Raw genomic sequence first — 18,154 nt, forward strand, 5'->3', positions numbered from 1 at the left:
AAAAAAAAAAAAAAAAAAAAATAAAAAAAAAAAAGGTTGGCAAGCCTTAGATATATATATATATATATATATATATATATATATATAAATTAAAAAAATGCGAGAGAATGACACATTTACACACATACATACACTGTTGGGGAAAGTTACTTCTAAAAGTAATGCATTACAATATTGCATTACTCCCTAAAAAAGTAACTAACTGCATTACTTATGTGTGTGTGTATATATATATATATATATACTTATGGAAAGTAATGTGTTGTTATTTTTCGTTACTTTTTTCATCTGGGCTGGGCTAATTTTCTGAGATGCAAGAACATTGGTTAATAAAATGCGATTAAATGCATAAAGGATATTTGTGTTATTAAACAATTATTACAGGTTTTGCATATTCTAAGGTTGCATTTGACTGTTTTTATGCATTTTGAAAAATGTTTCTGTGCAAGTGAGAAGAGTGAATGCATGTTGACATACTATAGTAACGTCATGTTCACACAGCGCACGCCGCCTCTGCACTCACTCCGGATTTCTCTCGGCGACCAGAGAGCTGTCAGTCATACACGGGAAAACAAAGTAACTGGCATTACTTATTTGAGTTACTTGAAAAAGTAATCTGATTACATAACTCAAGTTACTTGTAATGCGTTACCCCAACACTGTGTGTGTGTGTGTGTAAATATATATATATATATATATATTAATAACAATAAAAAAATATATATTTATTCAACCTAATGTCATTCCAAACCTGTATTTCTAAAAGGATATTAGGAAGAATGTTCAAGCTTACCACTTCCACACAATTAAAGCAGATGGTGAATTAAACTACCAAAAAAAATTAATAAATAAATAAAATGATTATAACAGTCCATAGGACCTGTGCGCGACTGAATTCCAAGTCTTCAGAAATCATTTCAGCACATATTTAAAATCTCATTTGCAGTCAGGTTGATTAACTTCCTACATGATTAGTCGCAAAACATGCATCATGTGTCAAACCGTCTACAGCCACAGTTCAGTACTTAACACACGCCTGAACCAACTCGATGAAGCATGTGTGTGTTTCCTAACAGTATCAGACAACGTGAGATTGGAATGACACGAGAGTGAATAAACAATTGTTTCTGAGGGAATTATTCCTGTAAGGTACAGATTTTAAAGATTGATGCTCATCCACGTGGCCTGAGAATAGCGCTAGTCAATGCTAACTCAATGCTGCATTTATTAGCAGGCCTTTACTGGTCCTGTGATCTGTGAGGCACTGGTGAAGTGAAGAAGAAGAGGGATGAGGTGTGTTCACCTGATATTTCCTCCGCTGATGACTCTAAAGTGCTGCTAATCCAATTCCTGCAAGAGATCTACCCTCGGCAGCGCTGAAACATCTCCTTCACACCGTCGGTTTGAGGCCCTTCAGGCCGACAGAGAGGATTCCTAAAATTAGCTTCAGATGGGATATTTGTTCACTATCAAAACCATCCATCAGGAAGGGCTTGTTCAGAATGAAGCCTCCTCCATCAGCAGTCTGAAATTCCCACGAACCGGTCAGATCATATTTCTGTGGAGCCCCGCACATGACGTGTGGACAAGATCATATTCACTGTGGCCACGGATGAAGAATACGTTCCCTCATTTTATTAAACCGTGGCCAAATTAGTTCCCTCGTTTTGATCTAATTAACACAAGGTAACAACATGGCCACACATGACTAAAATGAGGGAACTAATTAGTGCAACATGGCCACAATTTAAAAGGGAATAAATGAATACAACATGGCCATGATTTACTCAAACGAGGCAATGAATTAATATGGCATCGCCAAAATGAGGCAATGAATTAGTACGACGAGGCCACAATTTAATAAAAAGAGGGAACAACAGAGTATAAGATGGCCACAATTTACTAAAACAAGGGAGCAATTTTTATGACATGGTCACAGTTTACTAAATTAGTGCAATATTGCCACAATTTACTAAAATGAGGAAACAAATCAGTACAACATGGCCCCAAATTACTACAATGAGGGAACAATTTCCCCTGCATATCATGTACTTATTTTTCACACCCAAAAATAAAACAAAAAACAAATACATATTGCATAAAGAAAATGTTGGATCTAATTTGTTGGATGAAGGTTTTCCTGCATTAAAACATATTCTTGAATCTTGACAGTCCTGACTGAGGTTTGGTGAGACTCATCGGGGTGAAGTCAGAATCAGTTCGATCAAACGTTACTCTTTTCCACACCCGTTCGGTCTCATAATTTAGACTTCACATCTGACGAGACTCGTGTGACAAGTCTCGTTCCTGTTAGTGCATTTACACTGTGCTAGATTAAACCCCAGATCCAGTATTTGGGTTTTAAAAAGAAAGGATTATTTAAAAATAGAGAACAAATTAAACCGGCGTGTGAGAAGCAGCAGGGCAAGGCACATATTCAGAAGATGCAGTCTGTTCATTCATAAGATCCTCTCAGTGTTTACTAACAGGGCCCAAGGCAGAAACGGGTATCTGTGTCATCTGCACTGTCAGCAAACATGTGACATTATCCCACGATCAAAAATCAAGCTCCCAGAAGGCACTCTTTGAAGTCACTTGAAGAAAAGGAAACTGAATCCAGTTATTGCTCAATCTTATTCGCTATCGTTTAAAGTGCCGCAAGAATGAAAGGCCACCTGACAGTTTTCTACAGGATCTGTCGCTCAGGATCTGAACACGTGCACTGCCCGCACCACGTACTGCCGGCAGATTGGACACTCGTTCATGCGCTTGCCGCACTTTGTGCATGTGACCATGTGTCCGCACTCCAAAAGAACGCAGTCGATGGGCGAGTCCATACAGATCTTACACAGGTTCTCCTCCACCGCCGTCCCAGACCCAGCGTCTGCAGAGAAGACAAGAAGTCATCGCAAACTCAGAAGAATAACAATCAGCATGAAAAGAAACTAAAGAATGCATTTAGTGTCGTATGTTTGTCAGGACGTTAAAAATGCAATTTATACATTTACTTGAAAACATCTTTTTTTGTTTTGTTTTTATATATAATTGTGATATTTTGGGAGTTGGTTAAGTCAAAATGTCCTCTTTTCAAAATGAAGAAAAAACTAGTTTGGCATAGTCTTTTATTGTGTCTTTAAAATAATAATAATAATCCAAAAAAAATCATTCACGGTTATGGATCGTCATTAAAATCATGTGGAGCAATCAACATGCAAAAATACAGTGTGTAAAATATAAATAAATGAACAAATTACACACACACACAGACACACACACACACACACACACAGTAAGGGGCTGACGAATGCTTGAATCTGATTGGCTGACGGACGTTCTAAGGTGTGCAATTATTTTCACAGATAAAGTAGTTCCAGGCAAGTCTTGACCGCATTACATATCACTTCGCCAAACGATTTCTGTTATTTCAAAGGTCCTTACAGCCTAAGTGTAAAAGAATACACTGAGCAAGCAAATAAATATAGTAAACAACAAGATAAAAACGACAAATTATTTCCGTTTTTGTCACAAAATTACGTTTTATTATTACGAAAAGCTCATACGCTCTTCTCCCGCTCTCTCCCATACAAACACACACACACACACACACACAGCAATGCTCTGATGATTTTATCATTAAAATAGCTCAATAACTTCAAAGACAGCTAAAGTCTGTCTACACTGGATGCAACAATGTGACCGTTGCAAATCATCTGAACTGTGTGTCAGTACGTCAACCAGTGTAGACAGCATCACTGAATATTAATCAAAACTATTAAGAAATAAACCCACCTGTGCCTTCTGTGGCGTGAGACACTGTAAAAACAAAATACAGTCCATGTTAATGTAATCAACAGAAATAATACCTTTTAACTTTTCTATTTACTTTAGAAAATGTGGTCATGTTTGCCCTGGGCTCTAACTGAAATGCCACTTAGCAGGAAGAACCACATTACTCTTCAAAACTATGTGAAGCCTACAGGTTACACTGAAAACAGAAGAAACCAAACTATAAAAAAACTCTATGTCAACATCAAAGTGCTGAGCTGAACACTTCACACTGTACACACTGAGCCCTCACACAGCTGCTGATGCATCTAATCACACCAAACCCTTTACCCATGTTCTGCAGGTCCTTCTGGTCGTAGTACAGACGCGTGACTCTCTCCATCAGCTCCCATTTCTCACAGCAGCCCTTATAGTCGACGAAGTTCCTGGCGAGAATCTCCTTACACTGCCGGACACTCAGAGCCTCGATGTCCTCCACTGATCTGACGTCAGAGAGAGACGCCCGTCGCCCCGTCGCCAGCACCTCCTCAGAGTCTGAAGACTGACACAGAGAAAGACAGCATGCAAACATCACTCCACTCAAAGTCAAAGCAGACTTCAGAGAACGAGAATCTGCCAAATCAAGAACAAATGTTAGAAAATGAAAGTGTGTCATTATTTTCACTTTACTGATTTAGAAACAGTTTAACCCCAACCACAACACAAGAGGTGAGCAAAAAGCTGTGGTCTAAATTAGTTTAGTCGAGAGGTTTGGCACAGAAAGCATGAACAGAAAGATGTTAAAATCAAATCCCAAATCTTTTTTTTCTTCTCAATAACCTGTTACTCTGATGTATGTCACATGATCTGTTGCTACTTCCATTTATTGTGACCTTTCACACTAGCACTTTTAGCTCCACAAGTGAAAGGAGCAACAGTGTTGAGTTGAGGGTCTGCTGCTGTGCCCCATACATTCTCTCAAGATCAGACTGAAAAGACCAAGGAACGAATCGCTCATTTGAGCCAGAGCTTTCAAATGAATCAGTCCATCTTGTTCACAAAACCCATCTCAATTGCTTCGTTCTCTGGGAATGGATTAATCCAGATCTTTACCTAGTTGACAGAATGGTTTATGCAGGAACTCTGTGAAAAGACTAGACTCGAAAACAAAGTTTCACAGAAGCAGTGATTCATCCCAGCCTGCAGCCAAGCTTTTCCTCACACTACCAGCACCCCATGAAGCAGAAGACATTCTTTAATCTGACTCTACTGAGAACGGCATGAATCACCAAGAGGCCGAATCTTTTCACTGCAAATGAAACTGAAAGATGACAGAAAGATTCCTAGGCATTCTGAAGTGTGACGAGTCACTCTTCTGTCCTCTGCCCCATTTACCGCCCCAGACAGCGCAGCAGCAAGAAGAAGAGGACAGGTGAGGAGCTTCAGGAGGTACCTGCGACTCCTGCTCCTCCTGCAGCTCAGCGTCCATCTCGCTGTCAGCTGTCGCCTCAGCCATGCTCTAAGGGTCAAAGGTCACCGCCAACACAGTTTAACACAGCTGTGCGTCCTATCCAACTCACTTTATGTTACAAAAGATATTTTGCACACTCTGTAGTGTTCTTGAGAGACAGTCTGTGTCAAAAGTGAGTCAACATGAGTTATTTTAAAGCTGTGCTTTACAGTGCTGTGTGAACCATACAGAGAAGAGTTAAAATAGTTTCAAAAATTGACAAATGGTTTCCAAAAAAATAAATAAAAAAACTGAGCAGCATAAACTGTTTTCAACATTTGTAATAAGAAAAAGTGTTTCTTAATCAAATCAGCATATTCAGTGACACTAATGATGCTGAAAATTCAGCTGTGCATCACAGGAATGAATTACATTTTACAATCCATTCACATAGAAAATTATCATTTTAAATTGTAATAATATTTCACAATATTACTGCTTTTACTGTATTCATTCATCAAATAGATGAAAAAAAAAATATATATATATATTCCAAACCACTGACCAGTTAGTAGTGTATGTAGGACAGTTAGTTTGGAACTAATTGATTTTTTTTTTTTTTACCTGTCCATCTTCTGTTGCTTGAGTCTGGGGTCCCAGTTCAGTTGTGCCGTTGTCCGCCAGCGGGCTCACGGTGATGACTGGAGTGTTTTGGGGTTCCTGTGTGGTCACGGGGGGTGGAGGAATGTGCGTGTCAGATGTAGGCGTCTGCTGGCCAAGAACCAGCTCGACCAGCTCCTCTTTCTCGCGGCACATCTGCGTGGGGACCCCGTGCAGGTGGAGGTAGTCCCTCAGATCCTTCACCTTGAGCTTCATCAGCTCAGCGCGCTCGAACAGGATGCCTCGGAAACGCTGGCAGGTGTGGCACAGCCATGGCTGGAGGTCCTGCTGCGTGGAGCAGCGGCTGCAGTAGCTTTTCTTGCAGTCCATGCACAGGTGCTGCAATGAATAATGGGAGGGTGGGTTTTCCAGCCAGGTTAAGACTGGAACACGATGTCTAATCCTCCTTAAGGAGTGTTTAACACCATTAAAAACACTGCATTTGAGACTGACCAAGACAACTGTGTCAGAAGCTACACTCTTCTGTTTACATCATTATATACGACAAACACTAAGTTGTGCTGGATAATGCCAAAGGAGTCTGGGAAGCTTCTTCAGGAAATATAAACATGTGACTAACAGAAAGCCATACAGTCAGAGCTGTTGCACAATGGACTGTGCACATGCTCAGAATACACAACAGCTGCTGGCTCATGTCTGATCTCTCCCTCTCCTCTCACTACTCCTTTACAGCCTCAAATGCTGTAAAATGAATGCCCCCCGAAATCATTCATTCTCATTCAATATTCAATTACACGGAAAGAGTAAAGTCGGTCTCAACTTTAGGTTCACAAACACTTTAAAGGTGCAGTAAGTGATTTCTGAGAAACGCTGTTGATGACCTAAACAAACACACTCCTACCCAAAATAATCACACCTCTATCTTGATAGATTTTGCGGTTTTTGCCACCACTTCTTTCATGTTGGTTTGGTGCGTCACAGACTTTTCGTAGGTGAAATATTTTCTGAGGTCTAAGATGCAATACATCATTGGAACATTCCAGCTTCATTTATAGAAAACTGTTTTAATCAGCAAATTACTGGTGAAGCACTACACCACCCACAATTTTAAAGTGAAATCCTCCTGAGTGCAAAAGTTGGGTTCTGGAAGCAAAAAATGCCATTCATTTACTCAACAATAGGGGAACTGATTTTTAATGATAAACTACAGCATAAATCATTAAAGACAAACCTACTGTGAGTTCCAAGGTTGTTAATCAATGGTATTGTTGAAGCCATGAAGCTACATTATTTTATTATTTCAGAAGACATGCGGCCACATTTATTACAGCCATTATAGTTAATTAATTTTGCTGATTTGCAAATACTTTGTCTTCAAATCAATTGCTGTAATATTAATTAATCATGGAACTAGCTGGTTTGGTTTAAGGCTTGGAAACTTTGTGAAATACGTATTGAGGTAAGAATAAGCTTCTGCTGAAAAGCTGGGTGGTCACTATTGAGCTCCATTCAGATAGCAATACTGGATGTGCTGTAGATGTCCTACCCACTAATATGCATTCAAACACCAAAAACTTCCAATCCGATATCTTCAAACAAACCTGTTCAGGAAACCAGATCCCAATGTGACTCTACTCTGTGTAAGGCGTGTGTGCAGGAATGCCATGAACGTGACGTGACAACAGCAGCACTACAGTAAGGAAGTGGTTCAATGGCTGTGACATCGATATGCATCATCATGCTGTCATTCGAGCCACAGTTTACAAAGTGCATTCTGGATAATTCTCCTCGCGAGGCGGACCGGTAGCTCACTAAATGACTCTTAATAATGTTGGCTCAGCGACATGAGGATGATGTTAAATGCAGTGCATCAAGAGGGCTCCAAAAGGCTCCAATAAGTGCAATACACAAACAAATAATGTGTATTTGATCCCATATTTGACAGCACTGCCTAGATTTTTTAAGTGCAGCATTATTTTACATTTAGCAGATACTTTGCTCCAAAATATCAAAAACATATTGGACTTTTAGAGTTCTCTCTGGCTGTCTTCTGTTTTAAAGTGTATTCAGGTCAGAAAGGCCCTACAGTGCTTTAAAATACTGCCTTACAAGGTGTAGGAGATTTTGTGTGTCTAGCAAATTCTAATTCACCGGCATAAGGTTCTCAGTAGGTTTGCAGTGGTTTTTAATAACATTGAACACGGGGCAATCTACAGCGAAACTACTTGAGCACAGCCTTATGATCTTCAGCAACACGGCCAGTTAGAACTGGAATAAACTCGACCGCACAATCTGACCTGAATAACTGAACCTTCACATGTGAACATCTAGACCTGTTCACAGGCTCGCTTTGGTGTGTTGCAACTGGATTTAACTTCAAATTGTAATACTTGTAGATTTTCATACACTATATAATCAGTGCAACTTATGTGTGCTAACAGGATAAAAGTTAATCTGAAAATGAACATCATGTCATCGTTTACCTTGCTGTTCTAAACCTGTATGACTTCTTTAATGCTCCACAGAAAAGTGTAAAGGATATGTGATTTGTGTACAGCTTTTCACAGGCCTTATTGCTTTTATGCCTGGCAAGGTTTCATTAACTTAACACAGAACAACAAAAACATCATAAATGTATTTAGAACAAATAATAATTATTCAGCCAAGCAATGAAGTTCTTCAGCAATGTTTAGCTGAATGGTTGCAGCAACACAGAGATTCAGTGACGCTGAAACACTGAAGTAATGAGTCCACAGAGCATTCATATCACTCTGTGGACTCATTACTTGTTCTGTGTTTGACCTGTGTTGCAGCGTGGAATTAAACCACACCATGCTGGTTTGATCTGGCCTGAGGAGAACTGGCCCCCGACTGAGCCTGGTTTCTCCCAAAGTTTTTTTTTCTCCATTTCTGTCACCGATGGAGTTTTGGTTCCTGGCCACTGTCGCCTTTGGCATGTTGAGTTGGGGACACTTCATTTCTGGTAACACTGTTGACTTGACTGTACAGACGTTATAGAAAGAGACCTGAACTGAGCTGGACGATGACATCACTGAATTAACAATGACTTTAGCTGATTTTCTACTGTCCTCAAATCTTTTCCTGTTTGACAGTGTAAAGCTGCTTTGACACAATCTGTATTGTATAAAGCACTATATAAATAAAGATGTGTGCTATGACTAATTTCACTGATGTTTAAACTGACATTTTGTAACCGACTAGACAAAGGACACAATTGTCTTGGTACTCCTCACCAGGGTGTCGCCGATTTTTTTGGTCGTATTTTGAGCAGATCGAGTGTGTTCTATGACAGTGTAAACAGGAAAAAAGTGCATGCATTCAGATAGCTCAAGATCGGTTTCAGGCCTCATTCATATGTGGAGATAAATTGGATATAAATCAGATATGTGCCAATGTGACCGTCATGTAAACAGGCAGATCGGATTTTCTGAGGCATTGCGTTCTGTACGTCATTAAAACTGCCACAATTTGGTACTTCTCCACGGTTTAATGATGTCATATTTAACCTGTGCAGGCAAAACGAGTGTAAATTCGCACGGGCTATTTTGAGCAACAGGCAAAAAAAAGGGAAAAATGCTCCAAGTAGTAATTAAACATCTAAAACTATCTTTATTTGTACATTTTCTGAGAGGATTAACGTTACAGTAGCTACCTTTTCTCCGCTCGTGCTGACTGTCATCCAAAGTGCGTGCATATAACGGTGCGCGATCCAGATAAATACACACATATACAGAATTACAGTATTTCAGAATTCACGCAAACATCATCTGCTCTGTCTTAAGTGAACGCTTAGAGAACATCTGATGTGTAACATTATATTAGATCCGTGCATTACAGTATAGGACGTCTGTATCATTATCATAATGTTAATCCAACAACAAAAGAAAAGAGGGAATCACTCGCTGCTCTTCATTGAACTGCTTTTGTAGTTTTAATTATCAATTTATTTGTAAAGAACACACTGAAGTTATATTTACGTTTGATTATTTGTTTTTCGTACATGAATGCTTTAGTTTAGATATGAAATGATAAAGGTAATGCATTATTTGTTATAGGCTATTTGTTTTTACTGTGGGTTTCTTTGTTGTTGTTGTTTTGCATATGTTCTTATTTATAATAGCAAAGATGAAAATAAAAAAAGCTGTATTGTGATTATAAATATAGTAATTAATAATAAGAAAAGATGGAGGACTTCACATATCGAATTAAAATGGATGTGACGCGTAATTTTTTTTTTGTCTGATTCAACAAAACAAATACCTTTGAAGGTCTTTTAATGGAGAATCTCTCTTTTTTTTATTGCTCATTGTGAGTCGTTTTGTCAGCACAGTTCATAGTATTCTCATGAGGAAGCACATGTGGAGGCGGTAAATGACAACAATGCATGCACAATGTTTCAGGTGTAAACACATGAATCGGACATGGGTTACAACTGAAAGAACGTGTAAACGGACAGCCAAAAAAATCGGATATGGGCAACAAATCAGAATTGGGCATCAAGACCTGCAGTGTAAACATTGAGCGTATGCAGTCTATTTGAAATACTTAAACTATGAATCAAATAGTCAAATAATTTCAGCTACCTAAAATATCATCTAAACTTTCTGAAGACAGTCAGTCGAAACCTTTGACGCTCTTCACAGTACAAACACTCACACAAATACGGGAGCGTTTGAAAGCAGTCGCCTGTCGGTACTCAATACTACTGGTACTGTGGAACTGTACTGTTCTGCTACCGAAGTACCTGTACTTTTGACAACACTACTCCAAACCTTGAGAAACTGCCATTCACAAGCTCTTGCCATAATAAATGCATACTAACGTTAGTATAAAAGTGATTACCTTTCTGGCTAGGCTGTCGAAGCGGCCCCCACAGGCCTTGCACGTGTGTTCTGGAGCAGGGGGAGATGGGTAACTGCTGAAGCCCGAGTTGGTGAAGTCCTGATGACGTGTGCTGCTTCTGGTGTTGTCCACGGTGGAATCATCCAGACAGAGCCAGCCGCAGCAGCTGGCCCACATACTCCACACCTACTGCGAGAGTTCGAGAAAGAGACTCTTAGATTACAGCTAAATCACACCACAAACTGAAAGTCTTCAAATACAATCAATCTCAGAAGACTAAGGATGTACTTTCTTAAAAGGAAGACTGGTCTGCTCTAATCAATGACACCGGAGGTGAATAAGCAGCATGAAAAAGTTCTTCCAGCATCAGTCAGGATGGCCGGTAAGCTCTCAGCTGGAGTCATTTGGCTGAAGAAGTAGGACTTCCATCATTTATTTAAAGGCTGTGCACCGTCTAAACCACAGGAGCTGTGCGATACTCCTACTAGGATGACACAGTATCTCTCTCGCTCTCTCTCACACACACACACACACACACACACAGCCAAATAAAGGCTGGCTGATCCAGTAACACCACCATGGTTACGCCTCTCACGGTTTGGCCACAGTGTTTGAATGAGCTGATAAGATGAATGAATGAATCACTCAGGATAGTAAAACATCAGACATGGATAACTCACACCACTGTCCACAGTATATTACCATCATAGACATTTTACTCCGGTAAGGCATGCAGGTACAAAACGCTCTTGACTAAAAGCCACAAAAACAAAACAAAAAATAGTACTGAAATTTAAAACCTGTATGACTAGCATTCACACGATACAATATAGTTATTGTCAACATTCAAGCAAAACTGGCACCTCTTATATTTTTGGTCTTACTGTGCATTGTTTAATTGAAGGAAACTCTTCCTATGAAAAAAGGTTTGTCTTTCTAAAGTTTCATCAAACCTGCTCAACCTCGGAAATGATTTTTGGTATTTTGCAGTTTGTTAAACTGTTGGTTCTCTAAACATGCATCAGATCTTGAGTCATGAAGGTCACATTTTACGAAACTGTGCCAAGTGAAAATGTCAAAAAGATGTGACTCAACAGACATGTGCCAGTTTTTGGTAATACAATACGCCGGTACTGGTATTTTTATTTTTAGAGTGCACATTAGCTTTTTTCCTCGTCAACTGGTTAAAAAACTGGTTGTGGTGCAACATGCTTTTCTATTTCTGACACACGCCTGTCATGGAGAAGAAAGGAAGGAAGTCATGTTTGGCCCAAACAGCCATTCTTGATTTCTCTATTACCTATAGAGCTAATCAAACAACACCTAGTACTTAAAGACATTTGCTTAAACTTATACAGTATCACATTTTAATCTGGACTAAAACATGTCATTCCAGAAAATATGATATCTAGATATGAGTTACTGTTCTTTATATTTGCGTTCTTTTGCACTTTGATCCAACATTTGTTTTATTTTACATATTTATTGTTTTGTCATTTTTTTTTTTACTTAAATATTCATGTTTCTTTTAGTTATTTGAAAAAAGTAATACTTGTTTTTAAGAGGACAGGACACCACTCTTTTCAACCTGTTTTTGTAATGCAATTCATTACCATGATATTACAGTATACACGTTTTAGCAATTATTGTCTCAAAACAACATCAAGACCTTCAGTTTCATTCATTTGCAACCTAAATCTAATCATCTTCATTGGTCTACTGTGCCTTTACACACTGCAAGACTCTCGGGTCACTGAAGGAACAAGCAGTCAAGGTTGATTTCTGCCTCAAAAAGCAACAAAGTCCAAAAAAGGGCCTAGCTAACAGTAAGATCCTGTTACCCTGACAAAACTGGAAAAAAGAAAATAATCTCCCTTCCAAAACAGCCTGAGGATGCTTACAGAGCCTCCACAGTGACAAGAAAAACTCTGTGGTCAAGTGATGCAGCCATCAAGTAAAAAGCAACACCATTTTGCTTGAACCTCAGAAGTATGCAAGCTATACATCTTGAGAGTCTTACTGGCTTTTGACACACATCAGGGTCTATAAGATTCTAGGACACGAGGGGTTCATCATTGACTTGTCACACTGGCTTTCTGCTTGGTGGACAAAGTTTGTTGTAAATAATAATCATTATTTTAAAATAAAAAATGTATTAGATGGATTATTAGCTCTACCAACATAACATTCTTGACAAGTAAATAAAAAAATCTATCCCTCGATCAAGTTTCCAAACCTCTTGCCCCATGTAGGGATTTCAGGAATGCTGGAGCCTATCTTTGGGTAAATAAATAAATTTTTATAATTCATTTTAATTTTAAAACATATACTCTAAGGCTGGGTATTGACACAGATTTGACAAATCGATTCGATTTCAGCTCTCAAGCTCTTGATTCGATTCAAGTGGAGTATATATATATAGAGGTTGTTTATTAGTACAAATGCATGACTATATTCTAGATCCCTTAACTCATATCCAATACCTAAACATAACAACAACAACAACTATCTTACTTACTATCAATAAGAGGAAATTAAGAGTGTTTCCATGTGTTCACTAATCTAAAGTATTACCTGATCTGTTCCAAATCATTGTTGAAATATAAACAGTGGCTATCATAACTTTTCATGACAGATTTATTCAAACATACAATAAATGAGACAAGAAAGAATACACTGCATATATTTATCAAAATGTGCCTCACTACATATATTTCTTTCTGGTTAACTAATGACTAATAAAATGCAGTTTAATTTCAAAATAAAATTGACAGAGCTCTAACTATGCTTCAAAAGTAACAAAGCACAAAGTTCATTGTGATAATTGGAGGGCAGATGCGCTACAAATAACGTTTAGTCAATAAACAGAATGGACTAAAAGGATGATTCTAGGGATTTAAGAACTGATGTTGGCTCATCAAAATTGAAAGTGTCACCCCAGCTCTAATATACTATATATTCTACATTTTAAAAGTCTGTCTTTGGCCCTAACTACAAAATCTTCCATTTTTAAACACCAAACCAAAACTTGCATTCATGTTGAAAAAAAAAAAAAAAAAAAAAATGAAAAAATTCCCCACAACAAAAGCCGTCCAATTCAGATTACTTGGCGTCAGCAAAGATGGCAGCACATGCAAAGTTCAAAACAACAAATGCTCTCACAGCTCTCACTGGCCAGCTGACTGGACATTGCTGGGCTGTCATAAAATACCCCAGCCCCCATTTAACGCCCCGGCCCGCAGTGTTAGTACACCCAAACCCTCCCTAGAAACAGACCAACAACAGCTGCACTGTGACTAGACAACACAACACACACGAGACAGATCCCTCAACAGCAGGACGATGCTCGTAAAGCCTGGACTTACTGCGGACACGTCATGTGCTTGAGGGACAGTGAAATTATAAATGACCCATTAGGTTTGACTGCTACAGTCAGAGAAAAAAAAAAGAAATGTGGAAAGGATATGAATAATCTGAAGAGCTTTAAAGGTGTACGTTACACACTCCCTCTCACACACACTTACTGTAATGAGGCCAGTAAGAACTGTGTTCATGATTATGTTTTGTTTGCCGTTGCTTACATATAGTTTACTAGAATGTTGAATCTGGGTTTAGATTTTTATTTGCACAAGAGTTTAATTTCAGCATCCGCCATGAGAAACCAACCTGTAAATAAATAACCAAGGCTTACCAGCAGAACCGACTAGATTTACATTTTTTGAGGGAAATACCGATGCTTGAAAAGCAGCAAAAGAATATGAATAAAATAAATAAAAGCAAGGAGTTCTAGCTGACATCAGCAGCAAGACATAATGACATCATCATCATGACTTTACAGTTCCTAAATTTTGAATGGCATAAAAAAAATGGTAAAAATCATTTAAAATTCTAGTTTAGAACACGTGCCAAATTCTTAGAATGCACTCTTTTTGTTCATGTTGGTTTAGAAAAACTCTAAGGAAAGTTTCAGTTTAATGACTCAAGTAACTATCAAGTAAAATGGTGCAAGAAATATTTCTATTTTATTTTAAACCTTGAATACATGAACACATCTCATCATTTTCATATAATTTTCAACATTTTTACAAATATCATGAAATATTAATTCATATATATATATATATATATATATATTTTTTTTTTATTTTTTTTTAAGGAGTCAAACTATTTTTGTCATTTTACAACTTTAACAGCTTGCCGTGTCATAAAAAGGTAAAATTATCTGATAATTTAAAGTTTGAGTCTCCATGACATCATTTCAATTTTATGCTTGTTTGTTTGTTTGTTTGTTTTGTTAGTTACACCTCATGACTTGACTTGGCAGATAAAAAGCTGTATGTTAATTTTTTTTCTCTCTCTTGGAAAAAAATATCTAAATGACTCTAATCCAGCAATTAAAACATGTCCATCTTAATCATATGAATAGCATTTCAATTTTACGTTCAGGATAAAATGGTGTGAGTTAAGTTTAACTGGTGTTCTCACCTTGAAAATGAGTCAGTGACTTGTAAAGTGTGAGGTTCAGAGACAGATAGCCTTGGATATAAAACTCAAGCCACTGACATCTATAAAAAGAAACCAAATAAAGCAACATTTATGAGTAACATTTACTGCGCGTGGAGTAAAAAGCGCCTTCTCTCTTTTTTTACGCAAGAAGTAAAGGCAGTGAGCTGATCTGGGCATTACTCTGATCACATTCTCCTCCTTGTGCAAACCAACTAAACCATTCAAAGTTCACACAATGACCTGGAAACCTCACACATCCGTGTGTCAGATCACTCTTCATAAACATCCTCTTTAAAACAGGAAAACGTTTCTTCACCAAAACCTTATAAAGTCTTATAAACGCACAGTCACAGTTACTACAGAACTGAAATTATTCAGTATATACACAAGTATCGTATCAGGATCCTATTCAGATAAGATTACATGCATAAGTGTAGTATAATGATTACATAAAGTATTTGCATATTAGAGTATTAGTTCAGTATCACACTGAGCTGAACGAGTTCAACGGCGAAAAGTAGTGACATTAAGGCGTTTAAAACTCTGAAGAGATATATATTAATGTGAGTGAACGTAAAATAAAGTTGGTTTAATTTCTGCTCTCTTTATTCCGCCGAAAGAAGGTTATTAGACTCACCTCAGATGAAGCGACGAGAAGCGCTCGCAAACCGCAGAAACGTCCCGAACTGTGAACTCTTCAATAATTCCAAAGAAATCAGGACGAGGACTTTATAAACAAATCACCCGCTTTTAATTTAATGGTTGAACTTAGTCGAGTTTACGCGGGTTTGGTGTTTTGGATTAACTTCGGCAGCGAAGCTCCAGTCTCCAAGGTAAGTCGTTAGCAGGAGCGCGCGCGCACGTCGACTAATTCAAAACACGAGAACGCGCACGTCGGACATCATGCCGGTTGACGGATTGAGTTCTGAACCACTGGCCATTAAATACAACTCAAATGAGTATAAGATGGTTGTTTTTGTGAATACTCTTTTAAAATAAGTTTAATAAATAAACATATTAAACTTGGCGGCTCAGAAACAGATTCTCTCGCTCTTTTTTTTTGTTTTGTTTACTAACATATGAACGCTACACCGTATAATGCATTAAATATATATCAACGGGAAACCTACTTCTTAATTCCCGGTTAATCTCAGCCGACTGTGATTGGTCCATCCTGACCAGCGCTGAGAAAAATTACAGGTCTCACATGATCTACAGCCGCAAACTCATTCACATATAAACAATGATACTGAAAACTTTTATTTCAGTGGAATTTAAAAATGTTAAATATCGCGCCTTACCAACTTGCCAGGCTTAAATGCATTAATATTTTATACATAATAAAAATATAATAACAAACTCAACAAAATAAATCAGTTTTATTTTCTCACTATATGCTGTCATCATTTATATTTTTCTCTCATATCCTCAATTTCCATCTTGATTAGCCTTATGACATCCCTAACAGTCCTTTAACCACATGAAGTGATAAAAAGCACAAATATCAGTATGATAAGTATTACCAATGAATTTGACTATCTTCATTGTCATCTAAAGTGAATTTAGAGCAGATAGAATTTTAAGGCAGAAGACAGCGACCTCTGCTGAAATAAAAAATAATAATGTGCATGAACTAAGTGAAAACCCCAAGATCGCAAAATAAATTGACAGTGGAGAACCTACCTTGTTTTCTGTTACCTTTGCTCTTAGATAGATGCTCTTTTATCAGTCACTCAAGTTCATCATCATAGCAGAGTTCGGTATGAAAAGTATTGAAACAACTGACTATATATATATATATATATTTTTTTAAGCAACCCCTAGTTTCCTCGTTCACTTCAAACTAAAGCTTGTAGGAGACTCAGTGAAGTCACTACAGATTTAAATCATTTTCATTCTTTCACACCACCATTTAAAACCCAAACTTACAATTTACAATAAAGCAACATTTATGTTTTGTTTTGTTGTTGTTCAAAGCAGGAGTGTGATCCAGGTATACTGACCGCAGGCATGTTGCTCCAGTGTCAAAGCTGATCTGTTTTGGTGCATCACTTTCACTGTAGGCCTACATGAGAAAAGAAAAACATATCCAACGGTGGATCATGCAAAACCCTTCCAGGTCATATTTCCCCCCGAAACCCAATGAGCGAAAAATGTGCTTTGCAGAACTCAATTTCCATTGAGACGTTATTTTCATGAAAACTCAAAACACTCCAATATTACTATTAATGTGAGGAAAAAAAATCCTCATATTATTTCAAATGTAAATATTTACATATTTAAGCATATATTATATATGTATATATAATTCATGTAAAAATGTATTAGATTATTATTTTTTCTTCACAATTCAGTACTAGACCTTAGTCAGGGTATGCAGCATATTAATTTTACAAACAAGGCTCTGAGGAACAGACTTACATTCCTGCCTTTACAATGCAGTTTTTGTCTACTGAAAGTTTTCTTGGAAGCAAGTTTTTTTTTTTTTAAGATAAACTATTGCCATGTAATCATTAAATGCAGTCTCATTTTTATTCCTGCTAAAGATTAAATACGGCGCTACTCTGACTGAGGTCTGTGTTCTTATCGAAACATGCACAATGCAATAAATAACACTAATATTTTTAGGGTGAAACATAAGTGACACATTTAAGGGATGGTTCACCCAAAAAATAGAACTCTGTCATTATTTACTTTCTTTTGTTGAGCAGCTGTAGCTGGTGTGTGGTGTGCTTTGGGTAAACAGCAATACACAATAAAGCGCTATATAAGTGCTTCATTCATCACAAAAGATTCTGAAGAGTGCTGATATCCAAGCAGCTGACTATATCTGATTTCCACAAAACTGATGAACATACTGTGGAAGTCAGCTGTTCTGTTACCAACATTCTCCAAATATCTTCTTTTGTGTTCAACAGAAGGAAGAACCTCACGCAGGCTTGGAACAAG

At 37.8% G+C, this 18,154-nt stretch overlaps 1 protein-coding gene across 8 annotated transcripts; it reads right to left on the reverse strand.

Annotated features, from left to right (window-relative positions):
• Positions 1–1,836: 1,836 nt before the first annotated feature.
• Positions 1,837–16,124, reverse strand: rffl (ring finger and FYVE-like domain containing E3 ubiquitin protein ligase). Of its 8 annotated transcripts, none has more exons than XM_042770850.1 (9): positions 15,843–16,124; positions 15,185–15,264; positions 10,988–11,107; positions 10,700–10,888; positions 5,840–6,214; positions 5,219–5,284; positions 4,117–4,327; positions 3,790–3,813; positions 1,837–2,884 (listed from the first exon to the last, which is right to left on the reverse strand). In XM_042770850.1, exons 4-9 carry the CDS (start codon positions 10,874–10,876, stop codon positions 2,703–2,705), a joined length of 1,035 nt encoding a protein of 344 aa, XP_042626784.1. In that variant the 5' UTR covers positions 10,877–10,888; positions 10,988–11,107; positions 15,185–15,264; positions 15,843–16,124; the 3' UTR covers positions 1,837–2,702. The 8 variants fall into 8 exon arrangements, with proteins under 8 accessions (XP_042626784.1, XP_042626781.1, XP_042626779.1 ...); XM_042770847.1 differs by having other exon boundaries at positions 10,700–10,885; positions 10,992–11,214; XM_042770845.1 differs by having other exon boundaries at positions 10,988–11,214.
• Between the last annotated feature and the right edge of the window lie 2,030 nt (positions 16,125–18,154).

The sequence above is a fragment of the Cyprinus carpio genome, chromosome A15 (assembly GCF_018340385.1).
Source record: "Cyprinus carpio isolate SPL01 chromosome A15, ASM1834038v1, whole genome shotgun sequence".
NCBI lineage: Eukaryota > Metazoa > Chordata > Actinopteri > Cypriniformes > Cyprinidae > Cyprinus > Cyprinus carpio.